The 16,405-nt window shown below is 48.4% G+C and overlaps 1 protein-coding gene across 1 annotated transcript in view; it reads right to left on the bottom strand.

Moving 5' to 3' along the window:
* SNW1 (SNW domain containing 1) overlaps window positions 1-16,405 on the bottom strand; it is a 24,074-nt gene extending 7,669 nt beyond the window's left edge. The window contains exons 1-7 of the mRNA XM_068254466.1: window positions 16,299-16,405; window positions 11,684-11,837; window positions 10,068-10,229; window positions 6,488-6,583; window positions 6,293-6,399; window positions 6,105-6,209; window positions 5,654-5,723 (exon numbers count right to left, since the gene is read on the bottom strand). Of these exons, the coding sequence (XP_068110567.1) occupies window positions 5,654-5,723; window positions 6,105-6,209; window positions 6,293-6,399; window positions 6,488-6,583; window positions 10,068-10,229; window positions 11,684-11,837; window positions 16,299-16,312 (708 nt within the window). The 5' untranslated portion in view covers window positions 16,313-16,405. The remainder of the gene's footprint in view (window positions 1-5,653; window positions 5,724-6,104; window positions 6,210-6,292; window positions 6,400-6,487; window positions 6,584-10,067; window positions 10,230-11,683; window positions 11,838-16,298) is intronic.

Raw genomic sequence — 16,405 nt, 5'->3', positions numbered from 1 at the left:
CCCAAAATATCAGCAATGGAAGCTGAAAAGTTAGACCCAGACCAGAGGGGCATCCCAGGGTGTCTAGTCCAAATGCTTTGCTGCAGGCGTACAGAAAAGCATTTGGCAGCTTCCAGTGGCCTACGGCACGCATCTCATTTAGCCCCCGCAAAGGGAACGAAAGCGTGGTGCTTAGCGATCCTGGAAACTGCATGCCGCTTCCAGGATTGACTGAAACAATTGGGGGGGGGGGTGCTGATCTGGATCAGGGCAGAGTTAGTGGAGACGGCAGTAAACTATCGTACCGACGCTGTCCATTCATTTAAACGGACAGCGATTAGACGAGCACAACAGTGTCATTTAGCGCCATTGGACGCCCACTTGAACCATCTCTAAGGCTTTGGCAGCAGAAGAATGCTGGGAACTGAGAGACCGCACACTACAGCACATGGCCACTGTGTTACCGCACACTACAGGGAAACGCATGGTCACTGCATACCAGGGCTGTGGAGTCGGAGCAATTTTGGGTGCCTGGAGTCGGTGGTTTCATAAACTGAGGAGTAGGATGATTTTTGTACCGAGTCCACAGCCCTGCTGCGTACTACAGCCACTACCGTCTTCTGTTAGCTCCTATACAATATAGGATGACCAACTTATGCAAAGATAATTACACCGTTCCTTCTCCCAGAGTCAGTTATAGGAGTTTCCAGACCACTATATTAAAGAGTAACTGTCAGGCTGCAAAAGCTAATTTAAACCTCTATTCTCCTGTGTTAAACAGTTTAGAAGGAAGCCAAAAAGGCAATACTGAAGTAAAAAATCTCTCTTTTGATGTGTGCTGAACAGCAAGGCTGTTATTCCCAAGCTCTTAAGGAGGACGACAGGCCGCATAACATACTGCAAAGCATTCTGGGGTTGCTTCTCCCCAGACTACCTTGGGTCCTCCCCTTCATTTCCCTATCACGCCCTAAGGCTGTGAGAAGTTACAGGCTCATGTTACAGCAGCCTAAACTCACAGGGCACAAGTTCTTAGAGTATACTGCATGAGTCCGCTATTGTTCCTAGCCACATGGCTAATTAATATTCACTGCACAGTAGTGTTGTCCGATCATGAACCATTAGGATCTTTTTTTGTGAGTGGAATCATCAGGAAGCAGGGAGGACATGACATCACAATTGGCTTCATAGGAGACAGACAAACATGGAACCTGCCATGAGCTGTCAGGAGCATCATTCTCTGCAAATACTACATAAAAATTTTGTGAAATCCAAACGTGGACAGTGAAATGCATATGTAATGTAAGTACGGCCAATATTTAGCTACTGATATATGTGTTTTTTTTCTCTGAGACCCTATACCTAACAGCTCCTCTTTAAGGACTATCCAGACACCATACAATGAAAACATCCAATTTTACACCAATTTGATAAATATGATCGGTTGTGTCTGGTAAAAAAAGTAATAAGGATGCTAACTAGGCAATCCAAAAGTTAAAATCTTTATTACTTTTCTTGTTCATAAATGATCATTCCCCAGTTTACCACACTCTTATTTGGTACACACAAAAAAGAAGTTGCAGGGCATGCTGGGTTGTCCTTTTTGCTTCTGTACTTCCCCCTCAGACTTAACTAATGCATTGGTTGAAGCCTCTTTCCCTCCTGTTTTCCCCTCCCACACCTCTGTTCCTCTCTGATTGGCCAATATTTCTCATGCTGAGACAATGCACTTTCCATAGTGAAGGGCGGGCAAATTAGGCAGAGGAGACTAAGGCCACATACACACATCAGACCATAGTCTTTTGAAAATGAAAGATCACAGACCAATTTTACCTCCTTCCATGTAGTATGAGAGCCATACCTTCACAGTCTTTTCTATGGAGCTGAACTCCCCATCAGAAAATTTTTTTTGCAAGATGCTGCACACACAGATGCTGTACAGACACAAAAGATCAGTATCTGAAAAAGATCTGTTCCTGCCAAAGACCTGTTCCTGCAAATTGCATTCATAGTCTTAGAGACCTGCAGATCATCAAACACACCTTGTTTAACTAACATTCATCTGCAGATCACACAATCATCTGCAGATCTGAAAATCCATCCTGGTGGATCTGATCTGCAGATGAATGTCTGTTAAACAAGGTGTGTATGAGGATCTGCAGATCTCATAGACTATGAATGCATCTTGCAGGAACGGATCTTTTGCAGAAACTGATCTTTTGCAGATACTGATCTTTTGAATGTCTACAGCATCTTTTTTGTGCAGCATCTTGCAAAGATTTTTTTCTGATGGGGAACTCAGCTCCATAGAAAAGACTGTGTAGGTATGGCTCTCATACTACATGGAAGGGGGTAAAATTGGTCTGTGGTCTTTCATTTTCCAAAGACTATGGTCTGATGTGTGTATGAGCCTTTAGGGCTCTATTCATAAAACTTTACAGCAAGTTTTCCGCTCAAAACAGCTGACTTTCCCGACCTATTTAGCAATGTGTTCAAGCTGTTTTCACATGAAAAGATACAATTAGTGAGCAGTGCGGGAAATTACCGCCTTGTGCGGAGATTATCACAACACGTCACTGAAGGTTAATTCATAAAGATTAGAGCAGGCAGAATGTGTGGGAGAAATCCGGCTGTTTAGATAAGGCAATAAGCCAGGGGTAACAGTCAAGATAACAGCAAGTGAATGAGAAAGACCTCCCAGGCAGCTGCAGTGAGAGGAGAGCATACAAGGCATTCCGGAATGCCAAGGCTGTGTTTTTTTAACCCCTTGGGTACCTGTTTTCAGATATATGTCACATCAGAAAGCCTGCATGTGTAACATTTATTGAAGTTCTTCTAAGCTGCAGCAATTAAATAGATTGTTTAGGAAGACTAATAGACAGATTCAGTGCAGCTTCAGGAGGAGAGGCAGAAAATGCACATTAAGGCCTAGTGCACACCGGAGCGTTTCCGCTGCGGTTTGCGATCCGCTTGCGGGTGCGGATCCGCTTGGGTAATGTATTTCAATGGGCTGGTGCACACCAGAGCGGGAGGAGTTTTGCAGAAACGCATACTCCCGGGCTGCTGCAGATTTTGGATTGCGGATGCGTTTCTGCCTCAAACCGCTCTGAAAAAAACGGCACTTCAGAACGGTTTGCCAGGCGGTTTTTGTTACAGTAGCTGTTCAGTTACAGCTTTACTGTAACAATACATGAAATCTACTACACCAAAACCGCTACACAAAACCGCAAAACGCTAGCTGAAACGCTACAGAAAAAGAAAAAGCGTTTCAAAATCTGCTAGCATTTTGCGGATCTGCTAGCGGTTTTTGGTGTGCACCAGGCCGTAAAGGGATGCTGGGGCTGCCTCCTTTATACTAAAGCTACATACACACATGCGACAATGATCGTTCGTTGTCAACGACAAACGAACTTTTAATTGATGAAAGAACGACCTAAGTAAAGTTAGTTTTAAAAGGTGTGTAACGATCAGATCGTTAGAACGAACGTTACATCACGTAAAAGTAACTATTGTGCCTGCACATAAAAATGAAAAGTTCCATGGAGAAATAGTGAAATGCGCATGTCAAGCCTAGTACGAACAATAGTTTCCAACGATGTACTACTTTTGCAAACTATCGTCGTTGGGAAAAATCCGCCAAGCTAGATCATTCGTTTTGAATGATCTAGCTCATCCGCCGTTAGACTTCATGGTCGTTGGCTGCTTTTTTTCAAACGATCGTCGTTTGAAAAGATCGGGGAACGATCGTTTCAAACGACTATAGTCGCATGTGTGTACGCACCTTAAAGCCAATGGGTACCGTATTAAAAAAGAAAAACTCAGATACTCACCTAAGGAGAGGGAAGGCTCGGTCCTAATGAGCCTTCCCTCTCCTCTCCCGGTGCCCTCGGTGCTGCGCTGGCTCCCCCGTTCGCGTCCGCCGCCGCAGGGACTTCGGAGGTTTTCGGGAGCACTCGGGCTTCCGAAGACGGGCCGCTCCATACTACGTATGCGCGAGTGCGTCATAGAGGGCGCTCGCGCATGCGTAGTATGGAGCGGCCGCGTCATCGGGAGCCCGAGTGCTCCCGAAGGCTTCCGAAGGCATGCGGAAGTGGCAGTATTTGACCGAACTGGTCGAATACTGCCACGGGGGATCCTGCGCGGGACCGGGCACCGGGAGAGGAGGGGGAAGGCTCATTAGGACCGAGCCTTCCCTCTCCTTAGGTGAGTATCTGAATTTTTCTTTTTTAATACGGTAAACATTCACTTTAAGGCTGTCTCTGCAGGAGAAAATGTATCAACTCAGCCAGCAAATGTAACAACTCAGCAGCACCACCAGTTTAGTGTGGGAATTCCCCGATCTATTATCGCAAGTGTAAACATTTATATGAATTAGCACACAAAAGTCTAAAATACCGATGCAGTGTTTTCCCTCCAAGATTTTTTTTTACCGCAAATGTTTTATGAATAGAGCCCCTAAGGGAGAAAATTACATCAGAATTGGCTTCAAAATAGCCACACTTAAAATGGGAAATGCTAAGAAGGGTTTTCTCTTTTTTTAGGCTACTTTCACACATAGACGTTGCGTTAGATGCGGCGTTAAGGTTGCATAACATGCCCCTAATGCCACGCATGTGAGCTTTGAAGTTGGACGTTCTATAGAGCCGCGTTAAGCGGGTCTTGATGCGTCCGTGATGCATACTTTTTGACGCATGCGCCAGAGGAGACCACACGAGCGGGACACTCCACATCACATGGTCCCGCCAGCCAATAAGCGGCCGCTCGAGGAATTAAACACTGCAGTGCAGTGCATATTTATTCGCCATGTGGCTGGCCGCAATAGCGGACTATCCCCGCCTCCTCTCCTGCCCCAAAGTTAAAAAAAAAAACATCACAGAGCATGTGCAAACAGCCTAGCGCGGCTAAAGCCGCTATAACGTACAGCATGCAGCACTTTCTTTAAACATGCTGCGTTACAATGTAACGCAACGTGGGCACTGTGAACAGCCCATAGATTTTTCATTGCTGTGCGGTGGGCTGCGTTACAGGCTGCTAACGTGCGCGCCTGTAACGTCCCTCTGTGAAAGCAGCCTTACTGTAGAAAAATCACTAAAATCAAAAACGTGGACAGTGCAATACTGTAGAGCAGGGCTCTCAAACTCGCGGCCCTCGATACAATATTTTGTGGCCCTTACAGGCAAAAGCTTCCTTATAGTTCGCTTCAGTGCTCCCAAGTAATCCGCCGCATCCCCACCGCTAAACGAGGGCTGCAGAGCCCCCAAATCGCCCGGGGGACAATCCGCCGGCATTTCCTGGAAGGGGCAGAGCTTTCAGCTTCAGCTCTGCCCCTCCTGACGTCAGTCACCGCACGGATCGCCGCCTCTCCCCGCCCCTCTCTGTGAAGGAAGAGTGAGAGGGGCGGGCAGAGGCGACGATGTGCCGCGATTGTGAAATTCCTTATGCGGCCCAGCCTCATCCTGACTTTGCCTCCTGCAGCCCCCAGGTAAATTGGAGTTTGAGACCCCTGCTGTAGAGCAAGTATTTATCTACTTATATATGTGATTTTTCTGAGATAGTATGGCTGACAGCTCCTCTTTAAGCCTAGTACACCCAGTGCAATTTTCACTTCAGATCCTATTCGAGAAAGTAATCAGATAGATATTTAGATCTGATATTACATGGAGTAGATGGGACTTACTTTCCGGCTAGGGGAGTGCATGACTGGGGCTGGAGGAGAGGGGGGCCCCCGCGGGATCTTCTTGTTGATTCTGTTGGAAGATGAGAAGAGATTTTATAGTGATGAATGTTGATGGTCAGCGAGATGCAAATCATTTCGAATTAATACAGAATTATGCAAAATGCTTATACAGCATAAAACACTCTAATCGAATTACACAAATGAAAGGAACACTGTAGGGGGATGGGGTCGTGGGAAAATGAGTTTAACTTACCCGGAGCTTCTACAGTGTTCCTTTAATCCAACGTGAGATTTCATTGGTCTTGTTTCAAACTGCATAAATTTGCATTCAAATTTTGCATAAATATTTATCGAGTCAGAATTGTTTGCATATCACTGAGCGTCCCCTAAGTGATGACACTTATCAGGGCCTGTCTGTACAGCCTATAAAGCCTCAGGGGTCGGCACTCACTTGAATCGTGGTGGCTCCATGGGGTCTTTCTGCATCTCCACCATACGGATGACTCTCTGTTTGGCTCCAGAGTTGAAGGCCACTCCTTGCTGGGATGGGGTGTACCTGCAGAGAGAGAGAGAAGGGGGATTATGCACAGAGTCACATTATCTTCCACCACCCCAGCCTGAATACTTCTCCCTACTCACCTGATGTACTGCGCGGGTGCCAGTTTATCTGCTGCGCGGACGGGCATGGCTGCTGCGATCTTCTGGGACACGGCCTTATCCAGGGCCTGCCGCGTCTTCTCAGTCAACTGTGAAACAAAACAAGGGATGTCAGCAGCTGCAGAGACTTCCTGCATAGAATCCAGAAACCTCTTCCATCAGCAGCGAGCTCCGTACCTCTCGGATTGCCTCCTCATCAGGTCTCTGCAGATCTGGGTCATCTTCATCCATCACCTCCTTCGGTACCAGATCTGTGTACTTACTGTATATGACCTACAGAGGAAACGCAGAGTTACTGATCAGATCACACAGGGCAATCCACAGATGTGCTTCTCTTTTTCACAACATTCTCCCCCCCTGCACAAGCCAAGAGATGGACAATCCCAATAATGTAACCAAAAGAAGAAGATCAACCGTGTTCCAATAACAGGACCAATACATGGTACAATCACGATTTATAATCCCAAACAGTCCTAAAACAGCCCCATCGTGCCTTCGGCAGATACAGAGAGAATATATGTCACTTAAAGAGGAACTGTAACGGCAAAACGTCCCCTGGGGGGTACTCACCTCGGGTGGGGGAAGCCTCAGGATCCTAATGAGGCTTCCCACGCCGTCCTGCGTCCCTCGGGGGTCTCGCTGTAGCCCTCCGTACAGCCGTGACGCAATATTTACCTTCCTGGCTCCTGCGCAGGCGCTCTGATGCCTCTCGGCGCCGAAGTAGGCGGAAATACCCGATCGCCGTCGGGTCTGCTCTACTGCGCAGGCGCAAGTTTCCGGCGCCTGCGCAGTAGAGCAGACCCGACGGAGATCGGGTATTTCCGTCTATTTCCGTGCCGAAAGTCGCCACAGCGCCCCCGCTGGAGCCAGCAAAGGTAAATATTGAACTGACAGTCGGCACAGTCGCCGGCTGTTCGGAGGGCTGCAGCGAGACCCCCGTGGGACAGAGGACGGCGTGGAAAGCCTCATTAGGATCCGGAGGCTTCCCCCACCCGAGGTGAGTACCCCCCAGGGGAGGTTTTTGTTGTTACAGAGTCTCTTTAAAATAATAAACTAAGAAACAGATGAATATATCAAGTAAATATTCATTCTGGCCAATTCCACCAGCTCATTAAGATTGCAATTTTTTCCCAAAAATATTGATTTGATTTAAAAAGTGTACCAGAGCTGAATGATAAAAAAAAAAAGATTTATACATACCTGGGGCTTCCTCCAGCCCCATCCGCTCGGATCACTCCCACGCCACCGTCCGCAGCTTCAGGAATCAGGTCCCGTCACTGCCGTCAGTCGGCTCCAGTCTACGCACGAGAAGGTCGCTGTTTGCGTATCTCTCCAGCAGCTGCTGGAAAGATACGCAAACAGCGACCTTCTCGTGCGTAGACTGGGGCCGATTCCTGAAGCTGTGGGCAGCAGACGGTGGCGTGGGAGCGATCCGAGCGGATGGGGCTGGAGGAAGCCCCAGGTATGTATAATTTATTTTTTTTTTTGTATCATTCAGCTCTGAGTCCTTTTAACCTCTTGACGACCAGCTAACGCCGATTGGCGTAAACTGGTCGTCTGCGGGTTACCATGGTTTCCATGTCAGTTCACGGAGGGTGTCTCCGTGAACAGCCGGAGAGCCACCGATCGCGGCTCGCCGGCAAAATGTAAACACGCGGGGAAGAAATCCCCGCTGTTTACATCATACGGCGCTGCTGCACAGCAGCGCCGTAGGGCAGATCGGCGATCCCCGGCCTCTGATTGGCCGGGGATCGCCGGCATCTGATAGGCGGAAGCCTATCCTTCAATGCGCAGGTCGGAACTCCGTCCTGCGCATTACGGAGAGAGGGAGGTAAGGAGGCAGAGGGCGGAAATGGCTGCGGAGGGGGGCTTTGAGGAGCCCCCCCCCGCAAAACGCAGATGGCCGGCGGCGATCAGACCCCCCCCGGCAGGACATCCCCCTAGTGGGGAAAAAAAGGGGGGGGGGGGGGAAGTCTGATCGCCCTGGCATAATACTGATCTGTGCTGCGGGCTGGAGAGCCCACGCAGCACAGATCAGGCAAATCACCCCTGGTCGGCAAGTGGTTAAGAGGTTAATCTATGCAAAACTGAACATAACGTTTAAGCAACGCTTCAGCCACTACATAATCCGTGCGTAAATTCATACTCCGTTTCCCAAGCACACAACACAATGCAATATTTGCACTGAAACTAAAAATCCCTTCCCAGCATGCTTTTAGGACTGCAGCTTCCTGAAGCCATAATCATGTGACTGCCGCTTAGGAGAAATGAATAAATACCAAAAAAAAAAATACAAAAAAAAATAAAAAATGAATGATCAGTGTAAATGTACAGGTAATGTTGAGTGTTCATTTAAAACACTATTTGTGGGGAGTGGGGACCCATGGAACCATTTATTTCAATCAGACCGGGACAAATTTTCAAACTTAATCTTTCATATGAATTATGACTATACATTTATTTTAAGACAATTTAAAATTGATCATTAAAGTGTACCCGAGCCGACATGTGACATGAGATAAATGTGTATGTACAGTGCAAAACATTAATAACCAGGCTGTTTTGTATGGAAGTGACAGTTTCTGTCTTGTCGGTATCTTGTCAGGAATATAGTAAACATCACTGATAAGCTAATTAGAGCCATAAAAGTTTTCCTGGCAGAATAAAACAGGGAGATAAAATACATGAACAATGAAGCTTTTCCTAACTCTAGGACACTTACTAAGCTACCACTGAACAGTGGCAATAAAACATTTCATCTACTTTGTAAATGTTTAAATATAAAATTATGGGATATCTAAAAAAAAGTCCTTTTTGGGAGTAGGAGGATAAATACAATTGTTTATCTGATCAATTAATTTTCACCTCGAGTTCATGTTATAGAGAACCCGAGGTGGGATTTAATGATGTTAGTGGGGCACAGAGGCTGGTTGTGCACACTAAACACCAGCCTCTGTTGCCCTATGGTGTGCCCCCAGGACCCCCCCTGCGCTCTGCTATCCCCAGCGGCGTGCTAGCGAGGCTGTTTACATGTGACTGTCTGTCAGTGCCGCTCCCCCGCCTCCTCTGTATCGGTGCTACCCGCCCGCATCCCTTTCCTCCAATCAGCGGGAGGGAAGGGACGTGGACGGGTAGCGCCGATACAGAGGAGGCGGGGGAGCGGCGCTGACAGACTGTCACAGGTAAACAGGCTGCTGGCGACGCGCTGTGTGCCGCTAGCACGGCTCTGGGGATAGCAGAGCGCAGGGGGGTCCTGGGGGCACACCATAGGGCAACAGAGGCTGGTGTTAGTATGCACAACCAGCCTCTGTGCCCCACTAACATTAAATCCCACCCCGGGTTTTCTTTAAAGCAAATTCCATTAAAATGTACGTCTAAGGCCCTATTTCCACTGGGTGCCATGTCGGTTTCCAAATCGGACACCGCACACGTGCTGCTACAAAGCTGCAGCAGAAGCCAAATGCACGTCTATAGGGATGCAGATGTGTGCTACGGAAAAATACTGCGTGCTATTGTCTGAAGAGGCAGCATTTCCCCGTCTGGCTCCCATGCAGGGAAATGCTGCATATTCTGACTTACTGGAAACGGACCCTTAGCCCAGTACCCCAAATCAATCCCAGTAGTCTCATTTAAATAAAATGAATTAGAGAATAAGTAACTAAGCAAGCACCAAAAACAAGAAATTGCAGATAGGAGAATTTAGCCCTCCTCCCATCAAAGAAGAAACTAACTTTTTTCACAGTCTGGCATCACTCACCTTCTCTTTGGATTGGCCCTGCCGTGCAATGGCGTCATACTTAATCTTGCCCTCAGCATCCACCTGCACAGCCAGGGCATTGGACATGCGCTTCTTTCGGCCCATATCCAGGGGGTACTGGGCCACATGGATCTCTGGGAACGCCCCTCCATCACCAAAATCCTGCAAGAAACACGACAAGAACCTAAAATTAGCATACAGCAATGAGAGCCGGACAGATGAGGACACAACGCCTAACAACCTACAATTACACATTTATTCACCATAGTTTCAATTGAGAAGAAAAACACACTGATTTACTTCTGGAGCCAGGGATACTGCCCGCACTCACCTGCACAGTCCCAGATACCCAACCGCCTGCCCACACCTAGCTGCAGAGTCAAGGACACACAACCAGCAACCTGCACTCGCCTCCAGAATCTCACACACCCAACCAGCCACTTCCAGAGACCCAACCAGAAGCCCTCACACACCTCCAGAGTCCCACACACCCAGCCAGCCGCCCACCTCCAGAGTCCCAGACACCCAGCCAGCCACCCACCTCCAGAGTCCTGGACAACCAGCCAGCCGCCCACACACCTCCAGAGTCCCAGACACCCACCTCCATTGTCCCGGACACCCAGCTAGCCGCCCACCTCCAGAGTCCCGGACACCCAGCCAGCCACCCACCTACCTCCAGAGTCCCGGACACCCAGCCAGCCACCCACCTACCTCCAGAGTCCCGGACACCCAGCCAGCCACCCACCTACCTCCAGAGTCCCAGACACCCAGCCAGCCACCCACCTCCAGAGTCCCGGACACCCAGCCAGCCACCTCCATAGTCCCGGACACCAAGCCAGCCGCACACACCTCCAGAGTCCCAGACATCCAGCCAGCCGCCCACCTCCAGAGTCCTAGACACCCAGCCAGCTGCCCACCTCCAGAGTCCCAGACACCCAGCCAGCAACCCGCACTAACCTCCAGAGTCCCAGACACCCATCCAGCCACCCAGCTCGAGTCCCAGACACTCAGCCAGCCACTTTCAGAGACCCAACCAGAAGCCCGCACTCACCTCCATAGTCCCGGACACCCAATCAGCAGCCCACACTCACCTCCAAAGTTCCAGACACCTAGCCAGTCGCCCACCTCCATAGTCCAGGACACCCAATAAGCAGCCCGCACTCACCTCCAGAGTCCCAGACACCTAGCCAGCCACCCACCTCCAGAGTCCAAGACACCCAGTCAGCCACCCACCTCCATAGTCCATGACACCCAATAAGCAGCCTGCACTCACCTCCAGAGTCCCAGACACCTAGCCAGCCACCCACCTTCAGAGTCCTGGACACCCAATCAGCAGCCCGCACTCATCTCCAGAGTCCCAGACACCCATCCAGCCACCCACCTCCAGAGTCCCAGACACCCAGTCAGCCACCCACCTCCAGAGTCCCGGACACCCAGGCAGCCACTTCCAGAGACCCAACCAGAAGCCCGCACTCACCTCCATAGTCCCGGACACCTAGCCAGCCGCCCACCTCCATAGTCCTGGACACCCAATCAGCAGCCCACACTCACCTCCAGAGTCCCAGACACCCAGCCAGCATTCACCCTCCTCCAGAGTCCCAGCCAGACACACTCACCTCCACAGTCCGGGGCACCCAGCCTTTCCGGTGTCCATAAGGCGGCGGTTCTCTCCGTGATGAAACTAGAGCAGTCTGACGAGATTTCTGCGCTCTGAGCTTCTCCTCAGCTTCCAGCTGATCCTGGGACAGCTGGGTGGGAGCCGGCAAGAAACTGATGAAAAATTATAGACAGTTAGATTAGTGAGTGGGAGACTGCCCTGTCTGGCTGAGATTGAACAGGAGTTATTACTCATTCCTGATCTACATGTGATTAGATTGTTCCAAGAGGTTGGTGTCACGGAACAGCTGTGAGAAACGCAGGCGAATTGGAAGGATCCGCGCAGTCCAATTTCTGATCGCTTTCTGGCTAAATTTGTGCAGCCATCGCAGTAATCAGAAACTGACATTCCTGGTTTTTCTTTTTTTTATTTTTTATAAAAAGACAGTTCTTTCCCTCCTTCCCCCCAAAAGGCAGGAGCCTGCTGCAGCTGTCCCCGGCATCAAGCTGTGCTGATGGCCCATCCATCAGATGGAGCTGATAAGCAGCATGACAGATCCAATTTAGTTGGGAAAAGTCAGACACTCTGGCTACAATCCCAGCAGGGGAGCTGACACGTAGCTTGCTGCCCCAAGCTTCAAAAGAGCCTTCACTTAGGAATGACCTGCTGTAAATCCCAGATGTATATCATATTCCATAAACTGCTATATGGGTCATATTTTCTGTATTGCCAGGCTGGCAGACCCTCCAAACTAAGAGCATGATGGGCCCTGTCTGGCGCTGGTTCTGAGAAAGTTTCAGAACATTCTGAGGTAAAGACTGCCAGTTAGGCAGTTCGAAAGTGCCCTGATGATACCACAGGGGTCCCACCCCTAATGTTTGGATTTCAGGCTGCTGGGTAAATCGAGACAGACCTGAAAATGTTAGTAAATCTGCCCTGACCTGTACGGTTCTGTGAGATAGAGCCCATATATGGTTAGATATGATTTCTGGTCCCCAGGACAAGGGGAGGACTCATCTCATATTCTAAGGGGGTGTGTGGCTCCCGCCCTCACTCCCTCCTACTGGATCAGGGGCATAAGAATGGCAGAGGAGCCAAACTCAGTGTCCTCCACCTTGAAACACCATCTTGATCACATCTGTGCCAGCTTGAGGATATGCTGGCATCCACCTGGTCTGAACTCTGGAATTTGAACTGAAACAAAAGGAACTCTACAAGTTTTTCCCACAACAGGACATCTTTCCACAAATCCTAAGTATTTTCTCTCTTTTTATTTCATACTGGCTATTAATGTTTCAATAATTGTTGATTTTAATAATTTTCTGTATATATTAATTTTTTATATTGCACGTAAATAAAGACTTTATCAAAGTCGTTTACTGTTCCGCTACACCTGCTATACAGCCATACACAGAAACTGAACTCAGGTCTCTGAGGAGTTGCTACTACTATTGATATCTAGACAGAATACAGCATGTTTTAACCGTTTTATTTGCAGGATCAGTCAGTCGGTAGGGACCACTGGCCCATACCAGTGGTGGTGGCAGATATACCCTGAAATAGTGTGTAAGTTGTAATTACCGTACCTCACAGGCTCCCTTCTAGTCGGGCTGCTGCCCAAATACCGTTGATTTCCGTGCACCGATTGCGACCACAGTTTGCATGGTCTGTGTGCTGAAACCGATTGGAAGGCAAATTGCGTTCCGACCACTAGGGCTCCTGTGACAGTTGGAAATTCTGATGATCAGAAATGTCGGAATAAGTATGACAGCTGTGTATGGCGTTTCTGCTTCTCTGACCAATAAACCACTGATCTGCAAATCGCTTGCGTAAAAGGCCACCCACATATTTTTACAGCTTGAGGACTGACAACTGCGGCACAGAGCCTTTCCCCACTCATGTGCTAAAATGTAAACAGTGAGCAGAGGGGAAAAAATAAAAAAATAAGGAGATTATGGCTGGACCTGAGCCAGAGATGGCGTAGTTGTAAAGAAAACTTTGCAAAAGTTAACTTCAATCTGGTTTACTACCTGTAAAATCTAGGTGCAGCCCCCACATTCTGGTTCAAGAAAATGTGCCTTTTTGTCAGATTTTGATCAGCTTTGCTCACTACTAGAGTATCTCCATATTATTTCTGAGGTCGCTGTCTCACAATTAGTGGCAGTAAGTAAGCTCTTAAACTTGCAGATTACAGTACATTAATTTTAGCAATAATTGTATCAAATAGGACAAGGACAAGCACGTGAACAAGCGCTAGGTGGGCGCGAAACGGCTGTAGTGCCGTCCTTCAACCTTCCCTGGTCACCCGAACCCTGTGTACCCCAGCACCAGTGTCTTCAGGTTTGAATATTTTCTCACTTGTTTTATGAGGTGGCATGAAGACAAAATAAAAACCGCTTAAAGTGACAGTTGCCCGGTCTACCTTGATGTACGGTATTGTATGTAATATGTAACTGCTGGCTGCCGGGTATGTTTCGAGTAACATCTGTGCCTAGCCTGGCTTATGCTGGCCACTCATTCTGTGCTTGGCAGCTGACTGGCAGAGTGCACGCAATAGAAGAGGCTATCCTGTGTGATTTCATGCTCACTGCTTTCAAACAGAGCCAACAAACACTACATACTCATTTGATGAAGAGGGTTCTGTAGTCCCTAATCATACTTCAGCAGACAGCAAGCACAGGATGTGTGCCCAGCGTCAGCTAGGTCACTATGAAGAGCAAATATGTATTGCATCACATAGGGACACCACCTGCCCTGAAACTAGTACAGCTTACACGAGTCACCAGATGGCAGCTGTGACAGGTCCTCTTCACCACATACACTGCACCACTTACAGGAAGATAGGAACAGCTACACATAGTAACCACACAGCCTATCTCCAGCCTGGAGGCGGAAACCTGATAGGTCACCAGTGGCAATAACCCTCCTTCCAGTGTGATATGTCTCACTCCGAAAGCTGGCTTATCCTATACAGAACGATGTACAGGAGGGGGGCTGTCTATCATTTTACTGTGAGTGTTACTGAGTGACACGAGGTGCAATATCACCAAAAATAAACATTGTAGTTGTGTTTGGCTCACCACACAATCTTGGTTGTTCAATCTTACCACTTTCATTTAGTATAAGAGCTTTTTCGTTTTTGAGCCATTTAGATGGCTCGATAGATCATTTCCGACATGTCCGATCTCCCACTCGACCGTTTAGCCGCTCAATTTGTGATAGAAGTGAATGAAAAATGAGCGGAAGATAAGAGAATCGACTGCAGAATCGAGCGGCAAAAAACGAGCCGTGTATGCCCAGCATTAGACATGACAGCCGTGAGAGGAGTGCATAGCCACAGCTGCCTGGATGAGGGACAGAAAGATTTCTATCTGCTTATAGTTGGGGGTCCCAATATGCTCAATAATTACATCATTCAGCTGTCCCCTCCACTATAAACTACTGCTTATAAAAGTCCCTGGTGATGCCTTATCCCAGTGTCCCCTTAAGCCCCATACACACGCTCAACATCTGGTCTTTTGTGCAGCACAATTGTCAAACAACTTTTGTTGTGAAACAAGTTGAAACAACCAAAAAAAAAAGTATTTTGCTATTGTTCAAACAGCTGATAAGACGTCAATCCAACAGTTGGATTGATTTCTTTTCAGTCTTATCAGCTGTTTAAACAATAGCAAAAGACTTTTTTTAGTTGTTTCAACTTGTTTCACAAATTGTTTGACAATTGTGCTGCACAAAAGACGGCTGCTGAGTGTGTGTATGGGCCTTTACTGTGACTGCCCCAACTGGTGCCCAATCCTAACTACCTTAACCAGCACCTAAACCCAACTGCTGCTGGCATCTAATGCTAGGTGCATGCAATACAATTTTCTGACAGATTTACTGTCAGATCTACTATTTCCAACAGGGCCAATCTGATTTCCGTTTGATTTCCCATAGAAGTGAACGGAATATCAGTCTGAAATCAAATTGGAGCTGTTGGAAATAGTCTCTCTGACAGTAAATCTGTACCTCAGTAACCCCCCTGCTTCTGCGATTTTCTGGTTTCCCTCATGGGTAACCACTCCCATCCCTGGGTAAAACCTCAATACTGCACAGACCTCTAGTTCTTCCTCCTGGGAACTCGAGTTGACATCACTCAGGAAGACCCCTATTTTTCACATGGTATCTCTAATGCTGGGTTTACACCATACAATTTTCTGTGAGTCCCCTTTCACAAGAAGCCCCCTGACTACCCCCCGCCCCAGCACACACACCAGTAACCCCCTGATCCCCCCCAACCAAAAAAAACACACACACACACACACACGACACACTAGTAGCACCCTGACTCTCCTTCCCCCCCCATTGGCCCCTAATCACACCAGTGACCCAATGTGATCTCCAGTCTTCCCTCTGATCACCCCAGATGACCCCCTGTTATCCACCCCCTTCCACAACCCCACTGTTATCTCTGGGATCTCCAGCCCTCCCCTAGGTAGCCCCCCTGATTCCTCCTCTCCCACAAACACACTTAGCTCTCCCCCAGGGTAGCCCCCGATTTCACCATATCCCCTCCCCCTTCATTCCCCGAGTCTCTTCAGCCCTGCATCCGGGTAACCCCCTAGTCTTCCCGGTGTCGCCACTCGTCACATTACCTGACCAGCGCCATCTTTCCGTTCCGTCTCTCCGCCGGAAGACGTTCTGAAGCAAGCAGGAAATGACGCTAGCCTGAGAGTGAGGGAATGCAAGCCCTTCCCCTTCA

Source organism: Hyperolius riggenbachi, chromosome 9, assembly GCF_040937935.1.
Source record: "Hyperolius riggenbachi isolate aHypRig1 chromosome 9, aHypRig1.pri, whole genome shotgun sequence".
NCBI lineage: Eukaryota > Metazoa > Chordata > Amphibia > Anura > Hyperoliidae > Hyperolius > Hyperolius riggenbachi.
The sequence above is the reverse complement of the archived record's forward strand: the minus strand, read 5'-3'. Positions and strand labels throughout refer to the sequence as shown.